General features: G+C 40.9%; 1 protein-coding gene across 1 annotated transcript in view; it reads left to right on the top strand.

The window, feature by feature from the left end:
* trpc5a (transient receptor potential cation channel, subfamily C, member 5a) overlaps window positions 1-27,486 on the top strand; it is a gene marked incomplete at its 5' end in the record, with an annotated part of 130,521 nt that overhangs the window by 56,827 nt on the left and 46,208 nt on the right. The window contains one exon of the mRNA XM_082528691.1: window positions 24,668-24,805. Coding sequence (XP_082384817.1) covers window positions 24,668-24,805 — 138 coding nt within the window. The remainder of the gene's footprint in view (window positions 1-24,667; window positions 24,806-27,486) is intronic.

The following is a 27,486-nucleotide window of genomic DNA, read 5'->3' as shown; positions in this document are numbered from 1 at the left end:
TAGACTCCTGGTCCAAAAAGAGTCTATATCAGCAATAGCTAAGGGTTAATAGCTGGAATCCACTTCTATGCTGGCTTTACTCTTCAGGCCTCCTCTTTCAGATCTTTGTACAGTTTGTGCCTGAATGCCTAGAAGCTGCTTGGCTAACCTGACCTTACTCACACTATAATGGTGGCTACGATCTCCCTTGATGGTGGGTGAGAGCCACTGATTCACAACACATTTTCACGATACAACTCCGTGAGAAATACGCAGCGTTATTCACGTAAAAGAGACTCCCTGTTTACATTACAGTGAGTTCATAAACTGTCACTAACCAGGTTTTGCTGGACATATATTTAATGTAATGGGGAGATTAGATATTTCAATTGTGTGTTGTGTAATGACTGGGTAAATATTAGTTTGTTTATACTTAAGTTAATGATTTCAGCTGTCATTGTTTTTAATCCAGTAGAGTCTCATCCAGGTTTGTGCAGACTTTCCTTTTGTCTGTTTTTATAACAAAAAAAAATATGGTGAAAGTCAGTGAAAATCTGAGCACATCTCTGTATTTACGCCACACTGTATTATTCATGCTGAGATTATACGTACTAAACCTTTAAAAGCATCCACTTCAAACACCTTTAATAATTAAGGCTGCCATTTAAAGGGGAAGTCTGTGTACATGGATCGCTGGCAGTAGGGACAAGACCAACAGACACATGTTTACACACAACCACGTATAGAAACGCACATAAAGAAACGTGCTTGTATTGATTGGACCTCCCTGGTTAAACCACTGCCCTCCTTTTAAGTCTACACACAAACACATACATACTGCAGGCTCTGATGGTGTAGTACCTTGCACTTCCTGTCAGATACTAACCTGATTTTTATCCCATTGTTGTTTGATCCTAATCTGAGAAGGTCCCAGTCTTGGCTCACGCTCAGTATTGTCTTTGTAACATTATTGTTAATATATAGCAACTATTAATTGTTGATTTATTGATGAATATTAAGACCATATCCCTGAGAATAAATAGCTGTTTAGCAACATTGAAGAAGCCTTTTTTTCTCTATTGAAATGCAAATTGTTTACTTACCACAATAAAAAAATACTGTAAAAATTGCTTCAAGTAATACTGGATGTCCTCTAATATCACGCTGGAAACACCAAACCCAGATATTTTAACGGTAGCGTCGTCCCCATAAGGAGGGAGAGACCTTACATTGCTTAGGTCAGGAGTGAGGGTCACCCTGAGGCGAAGTTTGACCACAAACCCATCTTGGTTAAACCTCCCTCCCCTTTGCCACACACGACCAGCACGTGAGTGATCTGAGTTAGAGTTACTGGCATTATTGATGAATTATGAATTAATGGTGGTTTTATGGGGATACATTTTCAACCGTGTTCAACTTCGACTGGATAAACTAAACTTTGTTTTTGTGAACTTTTATGTCATTTGTTTAGAGGTAGTGAACATTGCTGCTGAGCGTTTGTGCTAATTTAATAGGTAGAAAAATTGAATCAGCTGTGATTAAGAATGAATAATGAGAATAATCTAAGAATTATGATAAATCAAAACCTGTCGCAGTAGTTTAAATTGAGACAAAGTGCTGCTGCTGCTGCTGGTGTCGAATAATTATACCTGTAATTGATTGGTCTTTGGTTCGTTCATCAGAACTTCACTTATTTGTTCATTTATATAGCTTTGATAATTGCTTGTGCAGTTAGCAGTTACAAGAGCAGAGGAATGGCAGAAAGGCATAACCTGGAGAGGAAAGATCAATTACAGGAAGAACAGAAACAAAAGAGAAGAAAAGAAAAGATTGATGGAGATGATGGGAAGATGGGATGGAGCCAGAGGAAGAAGTGAAGTGGCTGCTGTGAATGATGCACCTCACATCAGTTTTTCTTCACCGTGGTTCTTGGCATCTTTCTGTGTGTGCGTGTGTGCTTTAATCCATCCAACACTGCTGACACAGTGAGGGAGAGAGGGAAAGCTCGGAGGCTTTCCATAACAGCCCAAATTATTCACTTTCTTCTTTTGCTGCTGCAGAGAAATGAGAGCGAGAGAACGGGAGGAGAGCGGGATGGTGATGGAGCTATCATTAGTGTAGAGAAGTACAAAACAAGATGCAGCCGACGAAAACATCTGCAACGCTGCAGTAACTTTAAGCATTGTGTTCGAGCATAAATAACTGGGCAGTAAAGACGCAGTGTGGCTAAATGCAGATGGAAAGTTTTTTAGAAAATATAGTCGTTATCATCAGACTGACGGTTCGTTGTTGAGAACTGTTTTTGTGGAGGGGTAATAATTTTTGTGGGAGTCATTAGTAAATAGTTTGAAGCTTCAGTTGACGGCACACACAGTTCTCAACAGTGATTCAAACTAAGGAAGTCAAGTTGACATTTCATTCAAAAAAAGAATACTTACTCAATGAATTAATATTTGAATAACTGAAAGTTCAACTGTGTCGAGACCCCTGAGATCTGTTGTTTCAGTTTTAATTTCTTTCAGCTTTTTGAGATTATTTGCACCTGATAAAATGTATTAGTATTACAGCACTAAAGTACTGTGCAAAAGTCATGAGTTACCCCTGATTTTAATACATTTTCTTTGGTAAATGGGGAAATAGGTGCAGCAAATTATTGAATTGTGTAAACATGCATCACTTTGTTGGTACAAAAATACAATTTCATGCCTGTCAAACAGTGTTATCTTTACCATTAACCGTACATTCAACAAAAGAAAAAGTAACAAATTGTCTGTTTGTGTGCCGGGCTGCTGGTAACAAAGTGCCTAAAGATACAATTTAAAATAGTTTCATTGCTAATGACAGTTATGTGCAGCACAAAAACACTGAGATATTTTTCATCTGCTGTAGACAGTGTGTCTTTTTTCCTCTAGTTTATCCACACTGTGCTCAAATATGCCACATTTCTGGCTTTTGGGGAATTGTGCTGATGGTGATCCTGTCAGATTTTGTTGTTTTTGTCTTTTTGAATGGGTTCAGCTAAACCAGTTTGAACAAATGGTGTGTTTTTGTGACAGGCTGCTAGTAATAAAGTATCACACCATTTAAAATCTGTTGTCTGTTATGTTTAGACACAACACTGCTTCATGCCTGGAGTTTAGGTCTCTTTTTTATGCTTGAATGATTCATAGGTCAGTGTTCAAAACAATTACTGAACACAGGGCAGAACACCACCCTGATGCCTCACAGAACAGAAGAGACATAACAGAGATCACACGGAGTATGGAATGGCATGAAATGGAGATGGGTTGCAGAGTGGCTTGCAGAAGCAGCAGCAACTGTATGCAGCAATATCACAGCCAAAAAGAATTTCACAAGAACAGAAGTCTTCAAATTTCTTTTGAATTGACTTTACTCATCAGTCACTAATATTTCGTACGACTTTCCTCTTTAGAGGTTGCCACATTGTGTCGCCTGCCTCCATCTCACCCTGCCTCTAGCATCCTTCTCTGTCACATCAAATCTCTTCATGTCCTCCTTCACATAATGAGACAATCTGTGGCAAAAAAAAATTCCACCTACTGTCCATGTTTTAGTTGAAAGTGATATCGAAATCCTTTCAAATGCATATGTATTGTGTGTTGAAGCCTCTGGACTAGACATTGTTAGATCTGGCATCCCTGGATCTCAAAATAAAGAAAAAACAAAAACAAAACAAAGACGTAGCCAAGGATCTTTTGATCTGTCATTCCAACCATGCATTAAAACCCTAGAAAATAAAACAAATATCTTGATGAAAAACACAAGTCACTTCTGTGTGTCATTCAAGCACAAATTCTACTTTATGGTTTGACGTCACACTACTGGGAACGCAAGCATTTTCCATAACGAGATAGAGATGGTAAACTACTCAGGACTTGTCATCTGGACTTCTTTAAGTTCCTTGAAGATGAACAAATGGTGGCGAGTCCCAGATTTTAAGCCCTCTGGAAGTTTCCCCAAGGGATGATGGACCCCCTATTGATCCTCTACCTCACACGAGTCAAGGTTTGAAAACTGGTGTGGGTCACAATCAGCCCAGGGTTTCGGGTGAGCTCATTGTGAAACCTAGCCCCACCCTATCATGTGATTTCCTGAGGTCAGATGGCCCAGACACTTAAATAATAAAAAATAGTTCTATTACAAGTATGGGATTTAAAAATTGAAAACCTTTTTTTAACTTTTATTCAAGATGCTTAGATCTCTAACACTCTCTTGAACGTTAGATATAGAGCAAAATAGATATAGACAGATAATGTACCATTTTTTTTGTTTTTATTTTTTAACTTATAAAGTGTCAAATGTGAGCAGCAGTTGCTAAATCTAAACTGAAAATGAAGAAGCTGATATACATTCACATTTCTCTGCGTACTTGTTTCAGACATTCTGGAAGTGCTTTTACTTCCCAACAGCTGAGCTGACAGAAATACAGCTAAACGACTTTGTGATATTCAGTGTTTACACGGTTTGTTTTGATGGGTTGCAACAGGAAGTGGAGAGCCTGTAGGAGAGTGAGCAGAGGGTGATGATGAAGGAGGGTTGCTGTGATAGACAGAGCGGTGGTTATGAGCTGACACGGAAGGTGGAGGGAAGACGTGAACAGCGAGAGACGAAACAAAACCTGAGTGAGGTGGAACAGAGGGAACCGGCACAGAAATAGAGTCAGCAGAAGAGCGAGTGAGTCACATTACAGCAGGGCGGTCAAAACATATATTTATCTTCTCTTTCTTGTTTTTCTTTTGGGGCTTGAAGTTTGGAAGAAAAGAAATGAAGAAAGAAAATGTTTTTGTTTTAAAGTAAGAAAAAGGTGAGTTGGGGAAAACAGGAGGAGGAAAAGGAGAGCGCAGAGGGGAAAAAAGACAAATGGGGTAAAGATTGTGTGACATTTTGATAAATGATAGCAATCGAGGCAGGATGATGAGGGAGACCAAAAGTAATTACGAAAGTGAGAATGGAAGGAGTTATTTTGAGGAGCAGCAGGCAAGGATTGAGGGAGGGAAGTGACAGAAGTATGTAAGATAGGAAGTTGTAACTTTCACCTGTCAGCACTTTTTTGGGGGGGAGGGTTATTTCTCTTCTTCATCTTACTTTGTTTTTGTCATGGACTGTGTCCGGCAGGCAGGAAAGTAGGACTCAATATGCAGACTACAGGAGGCAAAAGTAACTCAAAACTCAGCTTTTATTGCTGGACGGCAAAAGAACAGAAAACTTGCTAAACTGGAAATGTAAACGAAGCACAAACAGGCAGAACACACAGCATAGTATGATGGACGACATGACAACGATCAGGGGAAGACACAGGACCAAGGGGAAACAGCTGACACTGATTACACAGACGAGACAGGGGAGAGCAAACATAACATTACGCACACAGACCGAAGACTGCTAAAGTAAAACAGGAAGTACACTGAACTTTACAGACACAGACTCATGAGCAGCCAACTATGACATTGTGGACAAGACAACAGAGGGAACACAGCGATGTGGGACCAGAGGGGGCTCAAAATACAAACAGAAACCAAAACACAGGATACCAAAATAATCAGAACCTAACCATATAACAAAAAATAGGAAACTCAAAATAGCCATGTTGCAGAAATTGGATATTGGAAATCAAATTCAAATTCAAATTTTATTTGTCACGTACACAGTCATACACAGTACGATATGTAGTGAAATGCTTGGACAACTGCTCGTGACCTAAAGAAAACAAAAAAGGAAAAGGCTATGAATAAGATAGGAAATAAATATGAAAAATTAAAAAGGGTAAATTTAACTAGGAAGGAATAGAATATAAATTAAGGTTAAAAATGAAATAACTGTACAACACAAATTAGAATGAAGGGTAAATTTAACTGGGAAGAATAAGATAAAGATAAATATATAAATTAAAGTTGAAAATAAAATAACTGTACAACAAAATACACAATACACAATATAGAACTATATAAGAATGTATGAAGAAATCTAAATATAAATAAATATATACACAATAACAGCAGCTGTACAAGTATTAACCGGAAATGAAGAATATAGTGACCAGTGTTGTGCAAAACCAAAGTCCAGAAAGTCCAGTGTGTGTGTAAGAACTGCATGTGTGGGTCAGTACTGTGTGGTGGTGTGATTGAGAGACCGTATCGCCTGCGGGAAGAAGCTCCTCCTCAGTCTCTCTGTGTTGGTCTTCAGGGAGCGGAATCGCTTTCCTGACCTCAACAGAGAGAACAGTCTGTTGTTGGGATGGCTGAGGTCCTTCACGATCTTCCTGGCCTTGGTCCGGCACCGCCTGCTGTAGATTGAGTGCAGGTCAGGGAGCTCGGAGCGGATGGTGCGCTCAGCTGACCGCACAACCCTCTGTAGAGCTCGTCTGTCCTGCATGGTGCTGTTCCCGAACCAGGTCAAGATGTTTCCCGCCAGGATGCTCTCTATGGTGCACGAGTAAAAGTTCCTGAGCACCTTGGAGGGCAGTTGGAAGTCTCTCAAGCATCTGAGGTGGTAGAGACGCTGTCGGGTCTTTTTCACCACGGTGTTGATGTGACAGGACCATGACAGGTCCTGCGTGATGTGAACTCCGAGGTATTTGAAGCTGTCCACTCTCTCCACTGGGCACTCGTTGATGACGGGGGTCTGGTAGTTCCTCTCCTGCTTAGTGCTGAAGTCCACTATCAGCTCCTTTGTCTTACTGACGTTTAGAAGGAGGTTGTTCCTCTGGCACCAGTTCTCCAGATTCCTAATCTCCTTCAGGTAGGCCGTCTCGTTGTTATCAGAGATCAGGCCCACCACGACGGTGTCGTCAGCAAACTTGATGATGGTGGTGGAGCTGGTAGTGGCCACACAGTCATATGTGTACAAAGAGTACAGCAGGGGGCTCAGAACACACCCCTGGGGGGCTCCAGTGCTGAGAGTGGTGGAGGCTGAGACATGTCCGCCCATCCTTACTGCCTGTGGTCTGCCAGTTAGGAAGTTGGAGATCCACTGACACATAGATGAGCTGAGTCCCAGATGCTCCAGCTTGGTGGTGAGTGTGGAGGGAATTATGGTGTTAAATGCAGAGCTGTAGTCTATGAAGAGCATTTTAACATAATTCCCCCTTCTAGTGTCCAAGTGAGTGAGTGATGTGTGGAGGAGATGAGAGATGGCATCGTCTGTGGAACGATTTGGACGGTAAGCGAACTGTAGTGGGTCCAGTGTGTCTGGTAGTGAAGAAATGATGAAGTCTCTGACCAGGCGTTCAAAGCACTTCATCACTACTGAGGTGAGGGCTACAGGGCGATAGTCATTGAGAGAAGCAGGGTGGGGTTTCTTCGGGACAGGAACAATGATGGACTCTTTGAAGCATGTGGGGATCACCGACTGAGATAAAGAGATGTTGAATATCTCAGTGAACACAGGAGCTAGCTGGTATGCGCAGTCTCTTAGGATACGACCTGGGATGCCGTCTGGTCCTGCTGCTTTCCTGGTGTTCACTCTCTTGAAGGCTCTCCTTACTTCATGCTCGGAGATGACGAGCACGTTTCCGGTGCTGGCAGTATCTTCCTGTCTGCAGCCGTTAGCGCCGCTAACACTAGCATTGTTGGAGACCTTAGCTGCAGCCTCAAAGCGAGCATAGAAAGTGTTCAGCTCGTCTGCCAGAGTCACGGCTGCGTTCGTCATACCGGTTGTTGGTGCTTTATAGTCCGTTATTGTCCTTAGTCCCCGCCACAGGCTCCTAGAGTCACTCTGTTGGAGTTGTGACTCTAGTTTCCTCCCGTAGCGCTGCTTCGCCTCTTTCACCGCCCTCCGCACGTTATATGACGCGGCTTTGTACGGGTCCATGTCCCCCGTCATGAGTCCCGTGTTGTAGGCAGCGGTGCGGGATCTCAGAGCGTCGCGGATGGTTTTATCCACCCACGGCTTCTGGTTGGGAAACGTTGTGATAGTCTTTGTCTCCACGGTATCATCCGCTAGTTTCCCGATGAATCCCACAACCGCTTCCGTAAACACGTTGACGTCATCGTCGGAGCTGTTTCTGAACATGCCCCAGTCTGCGTCATCGAGTGCGTCCTGTAACGCGGCCACCGATTGATCCGTCCAGCGCGCAACCTTCCTCTGAACCGGAACTTCCTGTTTCAGCCTTTGTTTGTATTTTGGCATGAGGAAGATGGCGGCGTGATCAGATTTGCCAAACGGGGGGCGGGATTGTGCCTTGTAGCCGTCCTTGACCGTAGTGTAGCAGTGGTCCAGTGTCCTTTCACCCCTGGTGGGGCAGGTGATGTGTTGATAAAAGTTCGGCGCTGCGCGTTTGAGGTTGGCGCTATTAAAGTCCCCCGTCACAATAAGCGCAGCGTCCCGGTGTTGTGTCTGGTGCTGTGTGAGTGCCTCATGCAGCTCGCATAAGGCGGTGACCGTGTCCGCTTGTGGTGGAATATAAACGGCACTTACAATGACCGATGTAAATTCCCGAGGTAGATAAAAAGGACGACACATGATGGACAGTAGTTCCAGATTTGGTGTGCAGGAGCGTGTGAGAGGAACAACGTTCGCACTGTTGCACCAGTTGTTGTTCACCATTAAACACACGCCGCCTCCCCTTGACTTCCCCGAGTCCCGTGTCCTGTCCATGCGGTGAACCGAGAAGAACTCGGCCGGCTGGATGGCGTGGTCCGGCACCGCTGGGTTCAGCCATGTCTCGGTGAAGCAGAGGAGATTGCAGTCCCAAATGTCTCTCTGGAACTTTATCCTGGCCCTGAGGTCGTCAAGCTTGTTCTCCAGTGACTGGACGTTGGCGAGCAGGATGCTAGGCAGAGGTGTGCGGTGTGCACGAGCTCTCAGCCTGTTCCTGACGCCGGCTCGCTTCCCTCTAGGCCGCCGCCGCTTCCCTTTGTTCTCCCTCGAGATCTCACTCGGCCAGCTCGGATCCGGAGTTAAAAACTTCGAATTGTGAGTACATTGTAAACCAATAGAAACAAGAGTGTCACTGTCATACCTAAATCGGAAGTTGGATACTGGATCTCAGGAATGACGTTATTCCCCAGTTGAGTACATTCTGGTAGTATGTAGCGTGGCTGTAGCTCAGCATGTAGAGTAGGCCCTCTACTAATCAGAGGTTTGGTGGTTCAATCCCTGGCTGCTCTGGTGTGTGTGCCAGAGTAAGATGCACAACCACAAGTAGGTCTCCGATGGTCCATCACAGTGTGAATGTTAGATATGAAGACTTATGGTAAAAACTGCTGCATCACGTTCACGGATAGTCTATCGCCTGTCTATTGAGACACAAATCCACAACAGCGGCCATACAGATTAAGCCTTTACTGGTTCTGGTGGTTCTTGGTACTGGTATATACAAATGTTCCACTGAACATTCAAACCTTAATGGCTGGTAAATACCTTTTATTAGAAATGATGGAAGCACTGAAGGAGAGCGTGGCAGGGTTTGTGCTTTGCTACACTTTTCCCAGTTTCCTTTTTCTATTAAATTCCATTAAATTTTATGCAAACTGAAAGAAAATCACGCTGCCATTTTTGGCATTCTCCCTCCTACTGTTTTCTTCTTCTTTTTGCTCTCCAGTGTCGACCTGTTGATTAAAGGAAGGTTTTATGAAAGAGCCTTCAATCATGACCATTTAACCCCATTTAACCCACAGTAAAGCTTATAAAGTGTGTGTGTGTGCGTGCGTGTGTGTGTGTGTGTTCATGCGTATTTTTGTTTGTGTGCATTTGAATCATTTAAATCCTTTTTTCTCTCTTTGAGCCTGTGATACCTGTTCTCTTTTTAAATTATACATTAACTGCAGTCTCAATAATAAATGGAGTGTGTGTGTGTGTGTGTGTGTGTCTGTTCAGTTGTGTTACTATATTTGTTTTCATCTGTGCGTGAGGTTCAATAATCCGCTGCAGGAGCCGAATAATGTGCTGACCTTCATTCATCTTTATTCACCACATCCAAATTAATTATTGCTTTAATTAATCTATCAATACGTCCTCAATTACAAACGTACACACACAAGCACACCACATCTGCAGTCTTTTGTAACTGCGGCATCCTGCCTTGTACTAAATCATTTGTGTTTATGCCCAGACTATTGTCACACACACACATAAAGCCTTTTCATACAACTCTCGACAGAACACAGCAGGACACCTCAGCAGGGCTTTGTGGGCAAAAATGCAGTGTAGCATCAGCAGCAAAGATAACTAACACATGATTTTGATGACCTTTTTTTCTCAATTTGTGTTTCTTTTTTTTTTAAGGTTTGGATTGAATCTTTTACTCTAAATGATAAAACATAACATTGTGTTCAACTTTGGTGCAATTTGGGGAATTAAGCCACCTGCCACATTCTTCAAAACCATCTTAAGCCTGTTTGGGAATTAGAGCCATCTGGAAACGAACCAAAGACAACCTCTTCCCTGAATGCCAATATATTTTTGACCACAAAGTGGAAGCTTTCTATTGTTCGCTTTTGGCCTTGATTGATGGTGTCGAGTCAGGCTGCCTCAACTCAGCTCAGCCGTAGTTTCACCTTTTATAGGCCAGATATCAAATTACTAGTCAAGTTTTAACCAAATCTGGCCCTGATCTACAAGATGTGATCAGAAAGTTTAGAAGATAGGTTCACAAAAATCTAAAGCATCATCTTTTTTTTTTTTTACATTTGGCCGATCTAATTTTCCCAATCAGCTTCTTATGAGTTTCTAAACTTTTAACTGCAGCTACTTTTTCTTGTTTTCAATCTCTCAGTAGACCTATTATTTCTCTTTCCACTTGTGCCTACGCAACAAGCCCTGGGTTTCTTTCAGTGCCATATAATGATAATCCTTTAACTTGGATTTAATTTTAGGAAGTTAGCAAAGTTGCAGAGAGGCACATCTGGTGAGTGGTCCAGGTGGTGAGCGAAGATTGTGTTGACTCTGAACGCTGGCACACACCACAACTCGGATCATTTCCTGTGACTGTTCCCCCTCACACGCCTCGGGATGACACCTGATGAAAGTTAGAAGAACAAAAACAGGACAGACTTCTTCCCTTGACCTCTTCTCACCTGACGCTCTGCCGTTGGGTTTAAAAACTTTTTAGCCAGGACTGCTCCAGACTGCTCGGGTCCCATTTCTCATTACCATCGATTCAAACAAACAAAAGAAATTGTTTTTTTACTAATTTCTGGTCTAAACTTTTTGATCATCTCATCCGACCTGGTTTTGGCCCACAAAGCATTTGGCACTCGTTAACTGAGCCATAAAAGCAGCCCAGGTTAGATTAAATGTACAAGAACGAAATTTGTCCATCATAATGTGAATTATCCTTAAAACAACCCGTTTTACCCACATGTTAGTTTTTATAGTCTTAACAAGTCACCTGTTGAGGGTAGAGTTGGTTGAAAATCCGTCTAATCTAACAGATGTGAACATATTTGGCATACCTGAATACAAGAAGCATCCTGTGAGGCCAAAACACTTATAGTACAAGAACTTTTATTTGAAACTTTGAAACTTCGGACTTGATTTTGACATTTTACAGAGCATTTTGGTTTCATTTTTAACAGTGGTTTTAAATTTGATCAACTGATTAGCTGTGTCCTCAAACAGGTCTTTATCAACTCGGACAGTTGGCTAACGTCAAACTACAGTAACCATATGAATTTTGTATATGTACAACATGCGACTGCTCGGCTTCTTGCCAGGACAAAAGTGAGAGCACGTTACTCCAGTTTTATCCCCTCTTCGCTGGCTTCCTGCCCCTTTTTAGAACGAATTTTAAGATTGTATGGCTTGTTTTTAAGGCTTTGAATGGGCTTGCCCCTCCTTATTTATCTGAGCTTTTAATTATCCACACCCCAGCTACAAGACCCCACAAAGGTCGTATAATCAGATGACTCAATGTTCCCGGGCTAAAGAAATGGAGGGGATGGGACCTTTTTGGCTATAGGCTCGGTCCTATGGAAAAGCCTACTTCAGAACATCAGATGTGTTCAGTCATTTAGAGACTTTCAAGTCCTTCTCAAAACTCAAACCGTTTTCTCTTGCTTTTAGTTTGTGTTGAGACATCTCGGAGCATCCCTGTTTTATTGTATTTTATATTATCTTATTCTGGTGTTTTCTCTTATCTTTATTGTCATTGGTTTATTGCTACCCGAAGCTGTACAGCACCCTGGTTAACTATTGTTGTTCTAGATCAAATCAAATCAAATCAAAATTTATTTATATAGCACATTTTTAAGACCGAAGTACACCAAAGTGCTTTCCATTAAAATCGCAGTACAAATAAAATCACAATAAAATATAAATTACAAATATATAAAATATAAGATAATTACATAATCTAAATACAGAGCCAGATGTAAATTACCCTAATTCGCCTTAAATGCCAGATCAAACAAATACGTTTTTAAACGTGATTTAAAAGACTGAATGGAATCTGACGCGCGAATATGAAGAGGGAGAGTATTCCATAGCCTGGGTGCAGCAACGGCAAAGGCACGGTCTCCTCTGGTCTTCAGCCGAGACCTAGGTTGCACCAAGAGCAGTTGGCCCAATGATCTTAGTGCTCTCTGAGGGCTGTACAGACAGAGGAGATCAGCTAAGTAGTCAGGTGCCATATTGTTCAAAATTTTATAAGTAAACAATAGAATTTTAAAATCAATTCGATATTTGATAGGAAGCCAGTGTAAATTTTTCAGAACAGGGGTGATAGAGTCAAACTTTCTAGTGCCGGTCAAGAGACGTGCTGTGGCATTCTGGACCAGCTGCAGACGCTGCAGAAGAGAAGATTGTAGACCCAAGTAGAGAGAATTACAATAGTCCAGTCTTGACATAATGAAAGCATGAATGAGTTTCTCCATATCTTTGTGTGGTATGTAGGGTTTAGCCTTAGAGATTAGGCGTAGTTGATGAAAGCTAGTTTTTACCACAGTAGAGACCTGTTTGTCAAGTTTGAAGGAACTATCCATGAAAACTCCAAGATTCCTGGCAGTATCAGTAAGGTAGTTAGCAACAGGCCCAAATGTGTCAGTCAATTGTCCCAGAGGCATATTTTGGTCAAAAACAATAATTTCTGTCTTCTTTCCATTTAAAGTAAGAAAGTTACGTGATAACCAGTCCTTGACATCACTCAGACAATCAAACAGAGGATGTGGTGAGGATAAAGCATCCCCAGTCAGGTGAAGGTAGATTTGAATATCATCAGCGTAACAGTGAAAAGAGACATTATGTTTTTCAAAAATGGAGCTCAAGGGCAACATATACAGAGAAAACCACACAGGACCCAGTACCGAGCCCTGGGGCACACCACAGCGGAAACGGGCAGAAGAAGAGGAATATTTTCCCATCGAGACGGAGAACGACCTCTCAGAAAAATATGATTTAAACCAAGATAAAACATTTCCTTTGAGGCCTACTACATGTTCCAATCTTGCCAAAAGGATATCATGATCAACCGTATCAAAGGCTGAGGTCAAATCCAATAGTACTAAGACCGCAGAGCGCCCAGAGTCAGCAATTAAGAGAAGGTCATTAAAGACTCTTAGTAGGGCAGTTTCGGTGCTGTGACGCGGTCTAAATCCAGACTGAAATTTATCACTTATACCGTTGCTCTCTAAATAGGTCTGTAGTTGCCGAAGCACTATTTTCTCTAAGACTTTTGACATAAAAGGAAGTTTAGAAATCGGCCTGTAATTAGCTAGAATGTTACGATCAAGGGAACTTTTCTTGATGACAGGTTGCACGACTGCATGTTTAAAGACAGTCGGAACATAGCCAGATGACAGTGAGAAGTTCATTAGAAATAAAATACAAGACCCGATTGTATTCAATGCATCCTTAATGATACGAGAGGGAATAATGTCGTGCAAAGAATTTGAGCTTCTCAGATTATTAATTATTTCCTTTAAAGTCAAAAATGACACAGGTTCGAACTGTTGGAAAACCGTTGAACATTCAGAAGCTGGGGCTTGATTTACTACCAAAGAATGTGTGGCCCTTAACAATGAGATTTTATCTATAAAATAATTTAGAAATTATGTGCTATATAAAAAAAGTTGAAGCTGAGAGGTGAATGAATCTGAGCTTGTTTAACATTTGACTGAAGTGCAATCTGACCCTAAACTTGTCCCATACTGTTTGCCTACAACCTGTTGGATATTAAAGTTAATTATAGATAGATTAATTATAGATAAATCTAAAGAATATAAGAAATAAAACAAAAACATTTTCACTGTAGTAGTTATTAATTAATACATTTCTTGAAGTTTTTGAGAAAGCAGCTTACAGTGCCGAGTTTCTGTGATCCAAAAATGACTGCACGATGCTCCATTGCTGAACTGAAGAGAATAATTTGAAAGCAGTGTAAGAAAGGAGGGCAGTTTGAGTGGGTGGAGAGAAAGGAGAGCCAGAGAGATCGATGGAAAGGAAGAAAGTGTGACAGAGAGAGATTTCTTTTTCTAAAAGACAAAATAAAAAAAGAAATCAGAGAGGATTAACAGAAGAAAGGCCTAGCACGTCAGATCAAATATGAATACATGAATCAGCTTCACGGAGCACACAGACGCACACAAGGGCTTTAGGGTATTTGCATATGGATCACAAGCATGTGGACAGCCAAAATGAATTAGTGTTAGCATGGCTTTGAGTTAGTGTATTGCTTTGTTTAGATTACATCAGGCTGTAGAGAAATTGAATTAACTGCTGCTGTGTAGCGGCGGTTAGCATATTTCTTAGTGGTTTAGCGGTTGAGGCAAAATGCCCAGAAATTGTATTAGCTGGAAAGTAGTTTGTGTAGCAGATTGCCATTTAGTGTCAGAAGCAGGAGGAAGTGCGGTGACCCAAGCGCGCGTGTGTGTGTGTGTGTGGGGGGGGGGGGGGGGGAATGAACTGGTTAGCTCAGCATCTTTTGCACTGGCTGAAAATCGTTATCGCACTTTGATATTGACGACACGGCAGGACTCTTTGGACCACTGACTACATTTGCCTGTAGTCGCAGTGCTTGGAGAACAAAGTCTGATATAAAGATTTGATAGCTTGTGTACGGCAGCCTGGCTACATGCAAGTGGGCAATGATGTCATTTATTAGAGGATGTTTACTATCATTTGAAGTACCAGCAGTGTTTGTGGGGAGAAGCAGTCAGATAGAAGATGGTTTCACAGAGATATTTGTTATATTTTGCTGGGAAAATGGGAAATAGTTTAAGCAGTTTATTGAAATGTGCAAATATACAAGAAAATACAGTATAGAGGACAAAACAGAGTTTGTGGATTTTTAACAAGCTTTAAAATCAGCGTTTAATATGAAAACCTTTATTCTTAGCCTGAACTTCAGTCTTCAGGAATACTTCTCCAGGCTTCTTGAAGGACATTCAAAGCTCTTCATTGGATGCTGTGTTTTTGTTCTGTTCTCTGTCGAGATAATCTCACTGTGTTTCAGTAATGCTTTTTCTGCATAAGTAGCATGTTTGACAAATGAAGCTCTTATCAGTCAGATAGATGGTATTGCAGAGTGGATCAAAATGATACTACAGTGTAGGAGAATAGTTTTTGTTTAGCGACTATTAACGTTATGGATTTATTTATTTATGGGTGTTGTTTAACAGCTACAAAATCTGCATTATGTCTTCAATACATCTGCAGTTTGAGTGTATTATCTGTATTTCCTAATAATGATTAAATGATCTTAAACACTATAAAATTGGGCATAATCAGCCCATATTTACATTATTTTATCAACTATGGGTTAGAAATGCGGAAAAAAACAATTGTGGAAAGATGAGAAGAAACATCTTGCTTCATTAATGACTGTGTGATTCTTCCCTGCATTGGTCATAAATACGACGTTGCATTATTCAGTATGAAACAGTCTGAGCTGCAGTGAGCAGAGGATTCTCAGTGGAAATTACTTTCCTAGGTATGTTACTGAAAGGAAGATGAGTGCTGAATCATTTATAAATGTTCTTCAAGTTGTGTTTATTACCAAACATCTCCACAAGCATCAGCAACCTGCACTAAAAAACACAAGCAGCCAGTCATACATTGTGTTTCCTTAATGCGGGCTGAATTTTTAGGAGGCCTATTTTGCTTTGTCTGGTTATATAACTTAGCTGTGATTCAAGTAGCCAGGAGTTCTTATTTCCCAGCATCAGCATAAGTGGGACCCCAGAAGTAACAGAACTAAAGAAACAACAAAAAATAATGACATCAGAAGTAAACATTGCCATGTTTTCAGTTTTTCTTCTGTCCCTTTAATAGTTATCTCTCACTGTGAGTCCTCCGTTTGTTTGTGTTCCCTATCTACATATATATAATTTTTCCACAGATTACTTTGTTATGTGGTTACCAGTGGGTCTTTTCCCACTGTCATTATTTAGTTTAGCTGTGTTTTTTTTTTTACTTTTTGTGGCTGGTTTATATTTAGTCTCTGTGCCCTCAGTTTAGTCACACTGACCTACAGACTGCTCAGCAGACCACTCAAACTAAATGTGCAACCCTGGTCCCTTGGCAACTGGTTGCTGGAAGTTGCTAAGAGAAATTAGTTGCAAAGATGTTTTTTCAGTGCAGTGCTGCACTGAAAAAACATCTTAAGATTTCTTTGGTTTATATTAGTAAAGAAAAAAAGGGATTGGCTGCCTGCAGTTCACATGGAAGACAAAGACTTGTCTGGAAACACACTTTTTAGTTTTACTACCACTTGGCAAGTAGTTGGTGAGTGTTTGCAGACAAGTTGTTATATTCCATACTTCTTAGTGACTAATTTCACTTAGCAACTCCCAGCAATTTCCGGGAATCGCTCATCAACACGTTATGAAAACATATTCTTCCTTAGCAGCAAGAGGTTACCATGGCTTTGCCGACTAGTCTGTAGACCTGTGTGACTAAACTGACAACTGAAATTGTATTAGCTGGATGGTAGCGTGTGTAAAAGCAGTAACCCAAACATGTTGAGGGTGTGATAACAATGAACTGGTTAGCTCAGCTTCTTTTGCATTGGCTGAGACTTTTTTTCTTACATTTGGATTTTAAAGGATCCCAGAGGAGTCTTTGGAGCGTGACCAGTTCACTGCATTTCACTAACACAGTGCTTGTGGAATTACGTTTAATGTAAAGCTTTGGTAGCCAGTTTGTGCCTAATCACACACCAACCAATTTGGAATTACACAATTTTCCCTAGTAACTGATGGGCCTATAGTGGGTCTCTAATCGGTCTCTAGGTCTATGTGACTGAGGCTGAAGTCACAAGTTGTCCATGTCAGGAAAAAGTTTGAGAACCACTTCTTCGTGTTCCTTTCCTCAGGTCACATAAGAGGTGCTGATCTCTTGCACGCTGGTCCTGTTTGCATCAGCACAGGTGTGCCAACAAATTAACCAATCAATGAACACAGACCCACTCAGGGAAAGAACAAAATAGATGAACAAAGTAGAAGAACATGCTGCCAGCCATCAAGGGAGCTTTAAAGGAAAGTGAGGACAAGTAATGTACATGACTAAAAGATTCAGAGCATTTCTAGATAGTGCTTCGGCACATTTGCCAGATCTTTCGTCTGTGGGCTAAAGTAGGACACAGAAGTCAAGTTTGAATTCTTGTATAACGGTTGCTGTGCCCATCACGTAACCCGCAGAGGCTTCCTGAACAAGCGGAAATGCAAATAATGTAAAAGCCTATTCATCTCGCAGCACTCCAGGCTGCTGCTCCTTTCAGCAGGTTAACATGAGTCATCACAACTCGACCGAGCCTCTCTCTGCGAGGAGTTTAATAAAAAGGAGTTTGGGTCCTTTTTGGAGAGCCTGGTTTCACACTCTGCTAATTTCCTTGTCTGTGCCAGCTCCCTGGAGTATCTGCTGGATGACTCGGTGCATTTATTAGTGATGAAAATACTTTTTTCTTTTTTTTTCTTTTCATAGTCTGTGTCCTTATCATCACAGCTAACAGGAATGAAGACTTTTAATAAGGAATGCTTATCTAACATGAGTCTTAACTGGCCACTGCGCTTCCCTGTAATTCACTATTAATGCTCGTCTCTGTGATTCATTCCTGCATTTTTCTCCATTCACTTTGCTAATGTCGTTTGAGACTCAGTGGGCTGCCAGCAGTGCAGATTTCATGGTATATTTTTCTTGCTGTTGTTATTGTGTGCGGCTGTGGGTGCATGTGTTGCTGCGTGGGCGTGAGTTGTTTTTTGTTTTTAATCTCTGTTCAGGTCTTTAAATGTTTTATGAAAGAATAGAGACAGTGAAATCCTGATAAACAAGCTGTCCCGATATAAACCTGGCATAAAATACATACAGTGACAAAAAGGCCTGATCAGCGCTGACTTTACTTCTTTTTTGGGGGGAAATTTGAATCTTTGTTGTTACATTGTGTTGATGCTTTGAGAGATTAGAAGATATTGTGTGGTCATTATACAAGAAATGATCTAAGAAAACAGTCGTTCAGTTTACAGCTTAAAGTGCCTTTGAAGCATTTTGTTTTGCAGCAGTAACTTTGAGGTTTAAAATGATATTTTATGATACTAATAAGTAAAATAAGCCTTCAGTGTAACTTTTTTTTAAATACACTCTTATAGTTTAGTTAAGCAGCTCAGTGATTCAGTACTGAGAGTGTTGTCTCTTAGCACGAGACGCCTTCTGTTTGGAGTTTGCACGTTGTTCCTGTGCTTAAGTAAAGTTTCCTGGAAGCTTTGGTTTCTGCCCCCCTGAAATAAAATAAAAACTGCTTAGTTAATGCTGCAGATCTGGGCCCACAGGAAGCACATACAATATATATTTTTAATATCTTATTTTGTGGCCTGAGCCATTGTCTTGTCAGAACCTTCTGTTCTTCACATTAGACACAAACACTAAACTGATCAGATTTAGGATGTAATAAAAATTATCCAGGAGGGATAAGGAGAGAGCCATGGTCCATGGCTACCACCTCCAGAAATCATCCCATTTGTGATTTGTGTGTGTTTTAGTGTTGCTTCTTCAGTGCACTTGTTTCCACTTGCACAAAAGCAGCTGAACTGGATTCACAATGATTTATGGTTTCTAAGTAGACAGACTAATATACCTGATGTTTTACTGACTTTGTGTTATACTGAGATCAACGGTCTCCTGAGTTCTCTTAAATGTTTTGAGCGATGTAACTTGATCTTATGATGATCTTCCAGAAAGATCTGGCCTGTAGTGAGCATCGTAAGTCAGGAAGACAGGTTGTTTTTTCACATTTAGATTTGACATTTTTACAGACACCCAGCTGTGCACTCATATTGGTAGTGGCTTGGCACGGCATACATTTAGACTTATTTTTTTTAATCGAGAAATGCTGCCCCCTGTTGCCCATTAGATTTTATTATATCCAAGTCCAAAATTTCCCACCTCTTAATTTTTCCCCCACATTTCACCATGGAAACATCTGTATATTTCTCAAAACACTGAAGATGTGGCGTTTTAAAATTAGAAATTTTACATTGGCTAGATTTGCTTTGTTTTTTTTTGTTGGGTTTTTTTCCCTGGATTGGTCGCTAAATTATTTCTACAGGAAACCCCCCCATGTTTACATCCCTTAAAGTCATTTTCAGACAACTCTCTCTTGCCCCGACCAGTAAAAGTACTGTGTGTTATGTAAAGCTGCTATTGGATTAGCATGAAAGAGTGTGGTTTCTTTGCTGCAGGCACACTGAGATTAAGTTTAAGACTTTATCCTCTGCAGTTTTCACACCACTGACCCAGCCTGCTGGGAGAAGGAGGCAAAGCGCTGCCGGAGAGAGACCGTGGTAATCAATTTAAGTTGGACTGGAAATTCGTCATGGTGGCGCAGTGACACTTTTCCAGTGCTAGCATGAAAGACGGAGAGTGTGAGACAAAAGGAATTTCAGTACAAGACAGCAAAACCTGATAAGTATCCATGTGTGGTTGCTGTTTGCCATTAAACATGAGCTCATTTTAAATGTATACTATAGGTTTTGGCAGTCGGGTGAATATATCAGCTGTTTGTGTTGTCCATTGCTCGTATTTTGTAATATGTGATAGTTTATTTTGCAAATTGGATTCTGGATCAGTTAAATTTAGAAAATTATTAACTTGTACAGTGGAATAAAAAAACGGGTCCCAGAGCTGGCAGTTACATTTGGGCCATATTAACAGTCTGGTTTTGGGGGCAATACTAAATTACTAAAAAAACTGATGGTGCCTGCTTCCTTTTTTGTCAGTATTTCAAGAAAATGTATCAAGCTGGAGGCCTGATATTAATACAGAGCAGGTGTCTCAGCTGCTGCGTCTGACAAGTTACTAAGCTAACAATATATTCCAGAGCACACGACAGCTAAGCTTTATAGTGGTACCACCACATGTTATAAGTTATATAACATGACCATTTAATTCTTACTTTATTAACACCCTTCTGCTAGTGCAATTTGGCCAAATTACAATCAATTTTAGGTAACCATGTATTTTAACCATTTTATTCTTCATTCAAAAAGAAAAGAGATCGTTAGGAAGTAAAAAAGATTCCTATCATGACGACATGTTAAAGATATATTGAAAATGATGAATGATGCTGCTGCATGTTTTTTAAATCAACCTAGCCACCTTTTTTTTTTCTAAAGATAAAAAAGAATAATATATCAAAAGAGAATATCTGTGGGAATATTGCTAAATAGAATAGAATTTAATATAAATAGAATAGAATAAACTGATCATCAGGGCATAAATTGCCACTATTCTCATTTGTTCCACTTCAGTAGGAGTTTGACTGTCTGGAATTTGCCACTCATCCATGTCTCAATGTTGATGCAGGTAAAATGTAGATCTCTTAACCTAATGTAGGTTCAGACCGGAAAATGATGTCATTTGTGTCCCCAGTTCAGCTGACCCGAGTCACCCACCACAGTCATTTACCATTCACTGCCTGGATCCAGACAATGTATTTCTATCATCTTCATGCTACTGGCTGACTGATCGCTGATGATGAAATTATACCACCCACCACCCCAGCTTTTCCAGAGTGTTGTGTAATTTATTCTGATTCATTGTGAGTTTATAAGTTATTTCAGTGATGTCTCACGTTGTTCTATATATCCCAAAAACAGAGTTATGCCTGAGATCTGTTTGCTTCTTAGGTTTCTCCTTCCTGATCTGCTCTGACTTTCTGATTGGTCTAGAGGCCATCTCAAATGGTGCTGTTACGTCAGCAAGTGTTTTTGTGTCAACAGTAAACCATGACAAGCATATTTATCAACAGCAAAACAGGAAAGAAGAGAAAGGAGCAGACTGCTGTAGTTTAGTGAAGCCAAAAAATCAACTAGCTCATTAGCATACTGCTGCCATGGAAACAGGACACCATGCTGGAGCTGAGGGGAGGATAGGGTAAGGAAGAAGGGGTGAGGAGAAGAAATGCGACTGAGCAGAAAAGAAAGACAAGCGAGCAAATACAAAGTGAGAAGGACGGGAGTGGAGACCAAACTCAGAGGTGGTGGAGAATCAGTTGAGAAGAGATGCAATGTATAGAAGGGGAGAAGTAAAGAGGATTGGGGGTCATATAATGAAAAAGAAAATACACAAGATGACAACGAAAAGAAGCTCAGTGATGTAGAACAGAGAAGAAAAAGAAAACACTGAGAATGGGATGTAGCAAAGACAACTGATTTAACAAAGAGGTGAAAGAAATTGAGGGGTGGAATTAAACAAAACATGCTAAGTTGGTGGAAAAAGGAAAAATCAGAAAATCTTCCTATTCTTATTTGTGTTGTACATCACATTTAAAGCTTTATCTAAATAGGTCCAAATCACAGCAACAGTCAATAAGCTGAAATCCATACAGTTAGTCAGAACTTTGCATACTGTTATGCTCCATAGCATTAATATGTAGTATTTATCTTGGTGATTTAAACAATAATTCAACAATGTAAAAAACATGTAGCAATTGCTGCTGCTTGTCGACATACACTAACCCTGCAAACAATGTGAACCTTTTTGTTTCCATTAAAATGGTGACATGAGTCCTGACAAAGGAATCATGTGTAATCTTTACACTTAGAAATGCTCCACAGCAAGCATCATACGGGTAAATCTGGGGAGGCTTTATCTTCCTCTGTGAGCTTTTATGACAAACCAAAGGTTACTTTCAGCCCTGACAGGTTTGTAGCTCCTCTGTTTTTTCCATTTACATCTCATTACAGTTCAACCGCTAATACTGTTGGCATTACGCCAAAGGCTGTTTGTCCCCATCAGACCTTCAGGTGCCCTCTGAGTCACCAAGAACCATTCCTCTTTCCTTCCTGTCTGACTTTTCCTCTTATTTTCTTTCTCCCATTGTGTCCCCCTTTTTCTTTTCTTCTCTCTTCCTCTGCTTCCTTGTTCTTGCCAGGCCCATCTTTCATTTTCTTCCTTTCTTCATTCAGTACCTTTCAATTTATTTACTTCCTCCCTTCTCATTTCTGCTTTTCGGTGATTAGTTTTAATCTTGGTAAAAATCCCAGGACTGTAAATTACTCTCATACTCTGAAAAGGCTTCAGAGACTGAAGGTTATCAGTCACCTCGAGTCATGTCTGTGTGTCTTTGTATCTGTATAAGAGAATGTTAACAATGTTTTTCTCCTTTAAACAAACATCCTTTTAGATAAATGAGCTAAATAAACATCCAGCTCAATTTGGCACATCCACCTTCACACAAGGACGGGAAACTGTTATGAACCAAACATTTAGCTAATAGATTGAAGAGGAAAACTGGAAAACAAGAACAGGAAAAAAAAAACAAAAACAGGATGACACCTGAAACTGTCAGTCAAAAATTATCTTCTGCAACTTTTGACGGCTGAACATTTGGTGATAACTGCAGATTTCTTCACTTCCTTGTGTTTTTTTCTGTAAGTGTGGGCTTGGAGATAATTGATCCTGGCGCATTGTATATGCACTGTCTATAACTTAACATAAGCTCTTTTTATGAGACTGTCTGAATTTTTACCAGCTTTGCTTCAAACATTTCAGCATCCTGTAGTATAGAGTGTGGAAAGAGCTGTCCCTGGTGCTGATCTTGTGATGCACTGTAGTTAGGCAGAAAAGAACAGTCCTTGCTGGGATTCCTGCTGCTAAAAAGCCATTAGGACTAGTTTCTTTGTGTGTGTGTGTGTGTGTGTGTGTGTGTGTGTGTGTGTGTGTGTGTGTGTTTATTCCTTAAAAAGTAGCTGGGGCTTTTATTTTTGAATGTAACAGGACTTTTTTGAAGAAGGCTTCTACAAGGCTCTGTGTCATGTTCAAGAAACCGGTTTGAGATTATTTGAGCTTTGTGACATGGTGTGCTATCCTGCTGGAAGAAACCATCAGTGGATGCATACACTGTGGTAGCAAAGGGATGGACATGGGCAGCAACAACTGGGGTAGGGTGTGGTAGTTACAAAAAAATCCAGTTGTGCCAAGAAAACATCCCCAACGCCACGACACCACATGCAGCACCCTGGTGGTATAATGGTGTTCAGACAAAGCAGGATTGATCCACGCTATCATGTTGTTTATACAAAATTGTGATCCTACTACCTGAATGTCGCAGCAGAAATCGAGACTCATCAGACCAGAGAACGTTTTCCAAACTCTTATTGTCCATTTTTGTTGAGCCTGGATGAACTGTACCCTCCTTTTCCTATTTTAGCTGTGATGCCCGGTGTGGTCTTCTCCTGCTGCAGTACATTTGCCTCAAGGTTTGACATGTTGTGCATTCAGAATAACTTTTCTTCTTCGTTCTGATTCTCAGTTTAAACTTCTTGGCTATGTCTATATGCCTAAGTTTGAGCTTCTGCCACGTCTGTATGAATGTATGTTGTGTAGCTGAATGACTCAGTTGTTCTGATTTTTTTTTCTGCTCTCTGGCTGTCAAAGACGTGAGTCTGGTCTGTTTGAGTGTCCTTAACTGTCCGGTATTAAGTCTTAAAAGGTTTCAGTTATTAATTAATTCCTGTGCCTGGCTTAATCCACTGATGCACCAGTGGATACAACAAGATAAGGATTCTAAAAACCCTGGAAAATTATCTGCAAAGGTTATCTCCTACGTGTTTACCAGCAACCTCGTTTGAAGACCTATTTTTCTTTTTACTGTACTTTGTTCTTTGCTTCTAAATCCCTGGGGAAAAAACTGTATGTTTGCATTGCTGTGCAGCAGTGTCGAGTTTAATCACATTAGCTTCAGGTGGATACCTTGTTCTTTTGTGATTGGTTAGGGGAAATCAAATCCCAATCCCAGTAGAAATCAGTCAGAGGAGTCAATGTCACAGTCGAGATGGAAATGGACCTTAACAAGATGACAGTTCACTCTGATATCCGACTACTACTAATAAAGGACACGCTAAGAGCCACTCGTGTTTTACTCTATTGGGAATGTGTGACTGTGAATAACAAAATGATTTAATTACATATAGATGGTATGATAGAAGAGGGAGAAAAGATGAAAGGGCCGCAGCCTCCTGGAGTTAAGAAAAAATGAATGAAGTGAAGAAGGAGGAGATAATTTGGTAATGGCATCAGCATCAAAATAAACACCACTGAGCAGGCAGAGGCAAATGTTTCCATGAACTTATTAAGCAGTCAGGGTGATCACATTTTTTTAAAGTGAACCCCCCCCTACCCCCACCCCCACAAAAAAAAAAAGCCTCTGTATGATTAATGAACTACGTTTAAAAGGGCTTTTCAGGGCTTTTTCACAAATACTAAACTGCATTTCCTCTCCCTGTTGTTCTCTTTCCAGTTTGTGGCACAGCCAAACTGCCAGCAGCTGCTGGCCACACTGTGGTATGATGGCTTCCCGGGTTGGAGGAGACGACACTGGGCGGTTAAACTGGTCACCTGCTTTATCATCGGACTCTTGTTCCCGGTCTTCTCATTGGTAAGGAAAAAAGAATAATGGGAGGGTGCAGGAGGATGGAGTATATAGATTTGAAGAAAGTGGGTAAAGGATGGGCAGGGATAGCTCAGTAGGTAGAGTGATGGCCCCGTGATCGGAAGGTCGGGGGTTCGATTCCCCTGAACAGCTACCCTGAGGTACCCCTGAGCAAGGTACCGTCCTTGCACACTGCTTCACTGAGTGAATGGGTTAAAATGCAGAGAGGAATTTCCCCACGGGGATCAATAAAGTACACCTTCTTTCTTTCTAAAAAGATGACAATAGATGGGGGATCGAGATTTCGAGAAGCAAGACAGGAAGAGAAGAAGAAAATCTAGATTGGAAAGGAATTTAGAAAAATGGAAATATTGAGATTCAGGAAAGTTCAAAGGAGGAAGAGGGAATTAGAGAAAATAAATGAAGAAGGTGAGAGATAAATGGCAGGAGAAGTGGAAAGACAGACGAGAAGAGGAACTGACAAAATGATCATTTCCCTAGAAAGGAGAAAGACAAGAAATCAATGACATGGGGAAAAGAAGAAATATAGGGTAATAAAGTCAAAGAGCTGCAACCAAACTGCTGCTTTTTCAAACTGTTTTCAGGTAGTAATTAGACCAAAGTTACGGTTTACTGACTGAAGGACGATGGAAAATAAGAAATAAGGTTTTGAAGAGGACCTGGAAGTTAACAGATGTCACAGACATACGGACTGTGTTATATATTTAATCTGGTCATTTTATGTTTTAAAGGATTTCGTTTCAGAAAAATGTCTATTTATGCTGTTGGTACTGCAGTAATATGAGCCAACTAAATACACACAGATGAACTTCAGCCAACTTATGAGCCAATGTGTTAACTTGCTGAGTCATTAATGCTGGGATGCAGATAAAGATCTGCTTTTGTTCATCTTTAAAACCTTTGAGTTTAGAGAAATTGAGAAACATTTCTCTAAACATGGGGTGGCTGTAGCTCAGGTGGCAGAGCAGGTCAGCCACTAATCAGAAGGTCGGTGGTTCGATCCCACGCTGCATCCTGGCTGCATGCCAAATATCCTTGGGCAAGATACTAACCCCATGTCTGCCTGCTGGTGGTGGACACAGGGCCCGGTGGCGCCTGTGTCCGGCAGCCTCGCCTCTGTCAGTGCGCCCCAGGGCAGCTGTGGCTACAACGTAGCTTGCCATTACCTGTGTGTGAATGGGTGAATGACTGAATGTAGTGTAAAGCGCTTTGGAGTCCTTAGGGACTGAGTAAAGCGCTATACAAATGCAGGCCATTTTAAAATAAATAAACAAAATTCTGTACAAAACTGCACATTCATTTCCATTCCTGGGTCATGGATCTTGGCGAGCCTTTAATTGATGAGCACCTGATGACTCTGTAGGGTCCAGGTGGGCTAATCTCCAACATGCTGCATGGGTCTATCTGACCGAAGCAGGGGTTTGTCAACCATGCAGCAATCGAAGGTGGAAGAAGTACAAGATCAGCAGCAGATATGAGATTTCTCCAGGTTTTGATGCCTCCTGGAGGGGGGAAGAGTTTATTTTTATTTGGGAGAACTCAGAGTTGGGCTGCTACTCCTCCACGTTAAGGGAGCCAGTTGAGGTGGTTCAGGCATCTGATTAGGAAGCCTCCTGGGGAAGATGTTCTGGGAGGCCCCTAGATAGAACCAGGATACGCTGGAGAGATTATATCTCTTTGGTCGTCCGGGTTACTGCTCTGAACTCCAGGAATACTTTAAATGATTTATTGACACATTCAAGAAGCAGCAGGAAACTCAATAGATATGCAAACAAGGAGGAGATCTGAGGCAAAGGGACAAAACCACAAGTCAGTCAAGAGGGAAAAACAAACTTGATATCTTCAGGAGAATTAATTGCTTTAGATATTTGTACTTTGACGAGCCAAAGACAGTTTTCTAAAGAAAATTGGTGCTTGCCTTCACTGCCATGTGCTGCTGCTTTTCACAGCCTGGCAGGAATGATGGGCGGTTCTAAAATGAAGAGTCACATGACAGTTAAAGGGCACAGTTTTCCAAAATACAAGTCAACTTACATACTGGCTCTTGTTTCCTGATTCCCCACATAAAGCCAAAGAAAAGTAAAACATTTGTTTGCAGCACATTTCAGGGATACATTTTCAACATAACTCTGTTAAACCCAATAATTGGTCTGGAAGTTCGGAGCCATCTTACAGGCTTTCTTAAAAATTTTCCTCCTTCTTAGATGAATGCTGTTAGCTCATTTTTAATGTTAGTTTACTTTTCTGTCTTTCTATAAAGCTTAAGAAGGAAGAATAATTAGAAAAGGGGAAAATATTTGCACCTCTTTCCTCTCGTTTATTACTGTGACCTTTGTGGTGTCTTCAAAGACTCCGACATGTAATTTGGTCTTAATTGAGGTTATTTACACTGCATGTTTTTGCTGATGTGAGTGAGATAATTAACATAAAGTGCTTACATATCAATAATCAGAGTGGTGCCGCAGTGGGGTTAGTTATTAATGTTTTAATTGTGTATTTAAGCACACGTCTCTCTCCCTCTCGCTCTCTTTCGGCCTTATTGTTTCTGAGTCTGTCGACGTGCGACTCAGTTCGAGTTAAAAAGCTTCACTGGCGTGACTCAGTGTGCCGAGGTTGCCAGCAGCAAGTAGACGAGCAGAGCAAGTAAACAAGCATCATAACGGCAA

This window comes from Aulonocara stuartgranti (assembly GCF_965226115.1).
Source record: "Aulonocara stuartgranti genome assembly, chromosome: 3".
Classification (NCBI taxonomy): domain Eukaryota; kingdom Metazoa; phylum Chordata; class Actinopteri; order Cichliformes; family Cichlidae; genus Aulonocara; species Aulonocara stuartgranti.
The sequence above is the reverse complement of the archived record's forward strand: the minus strand, read 5'-3'. Positions and strand labels throughout refer to the sequence as shown.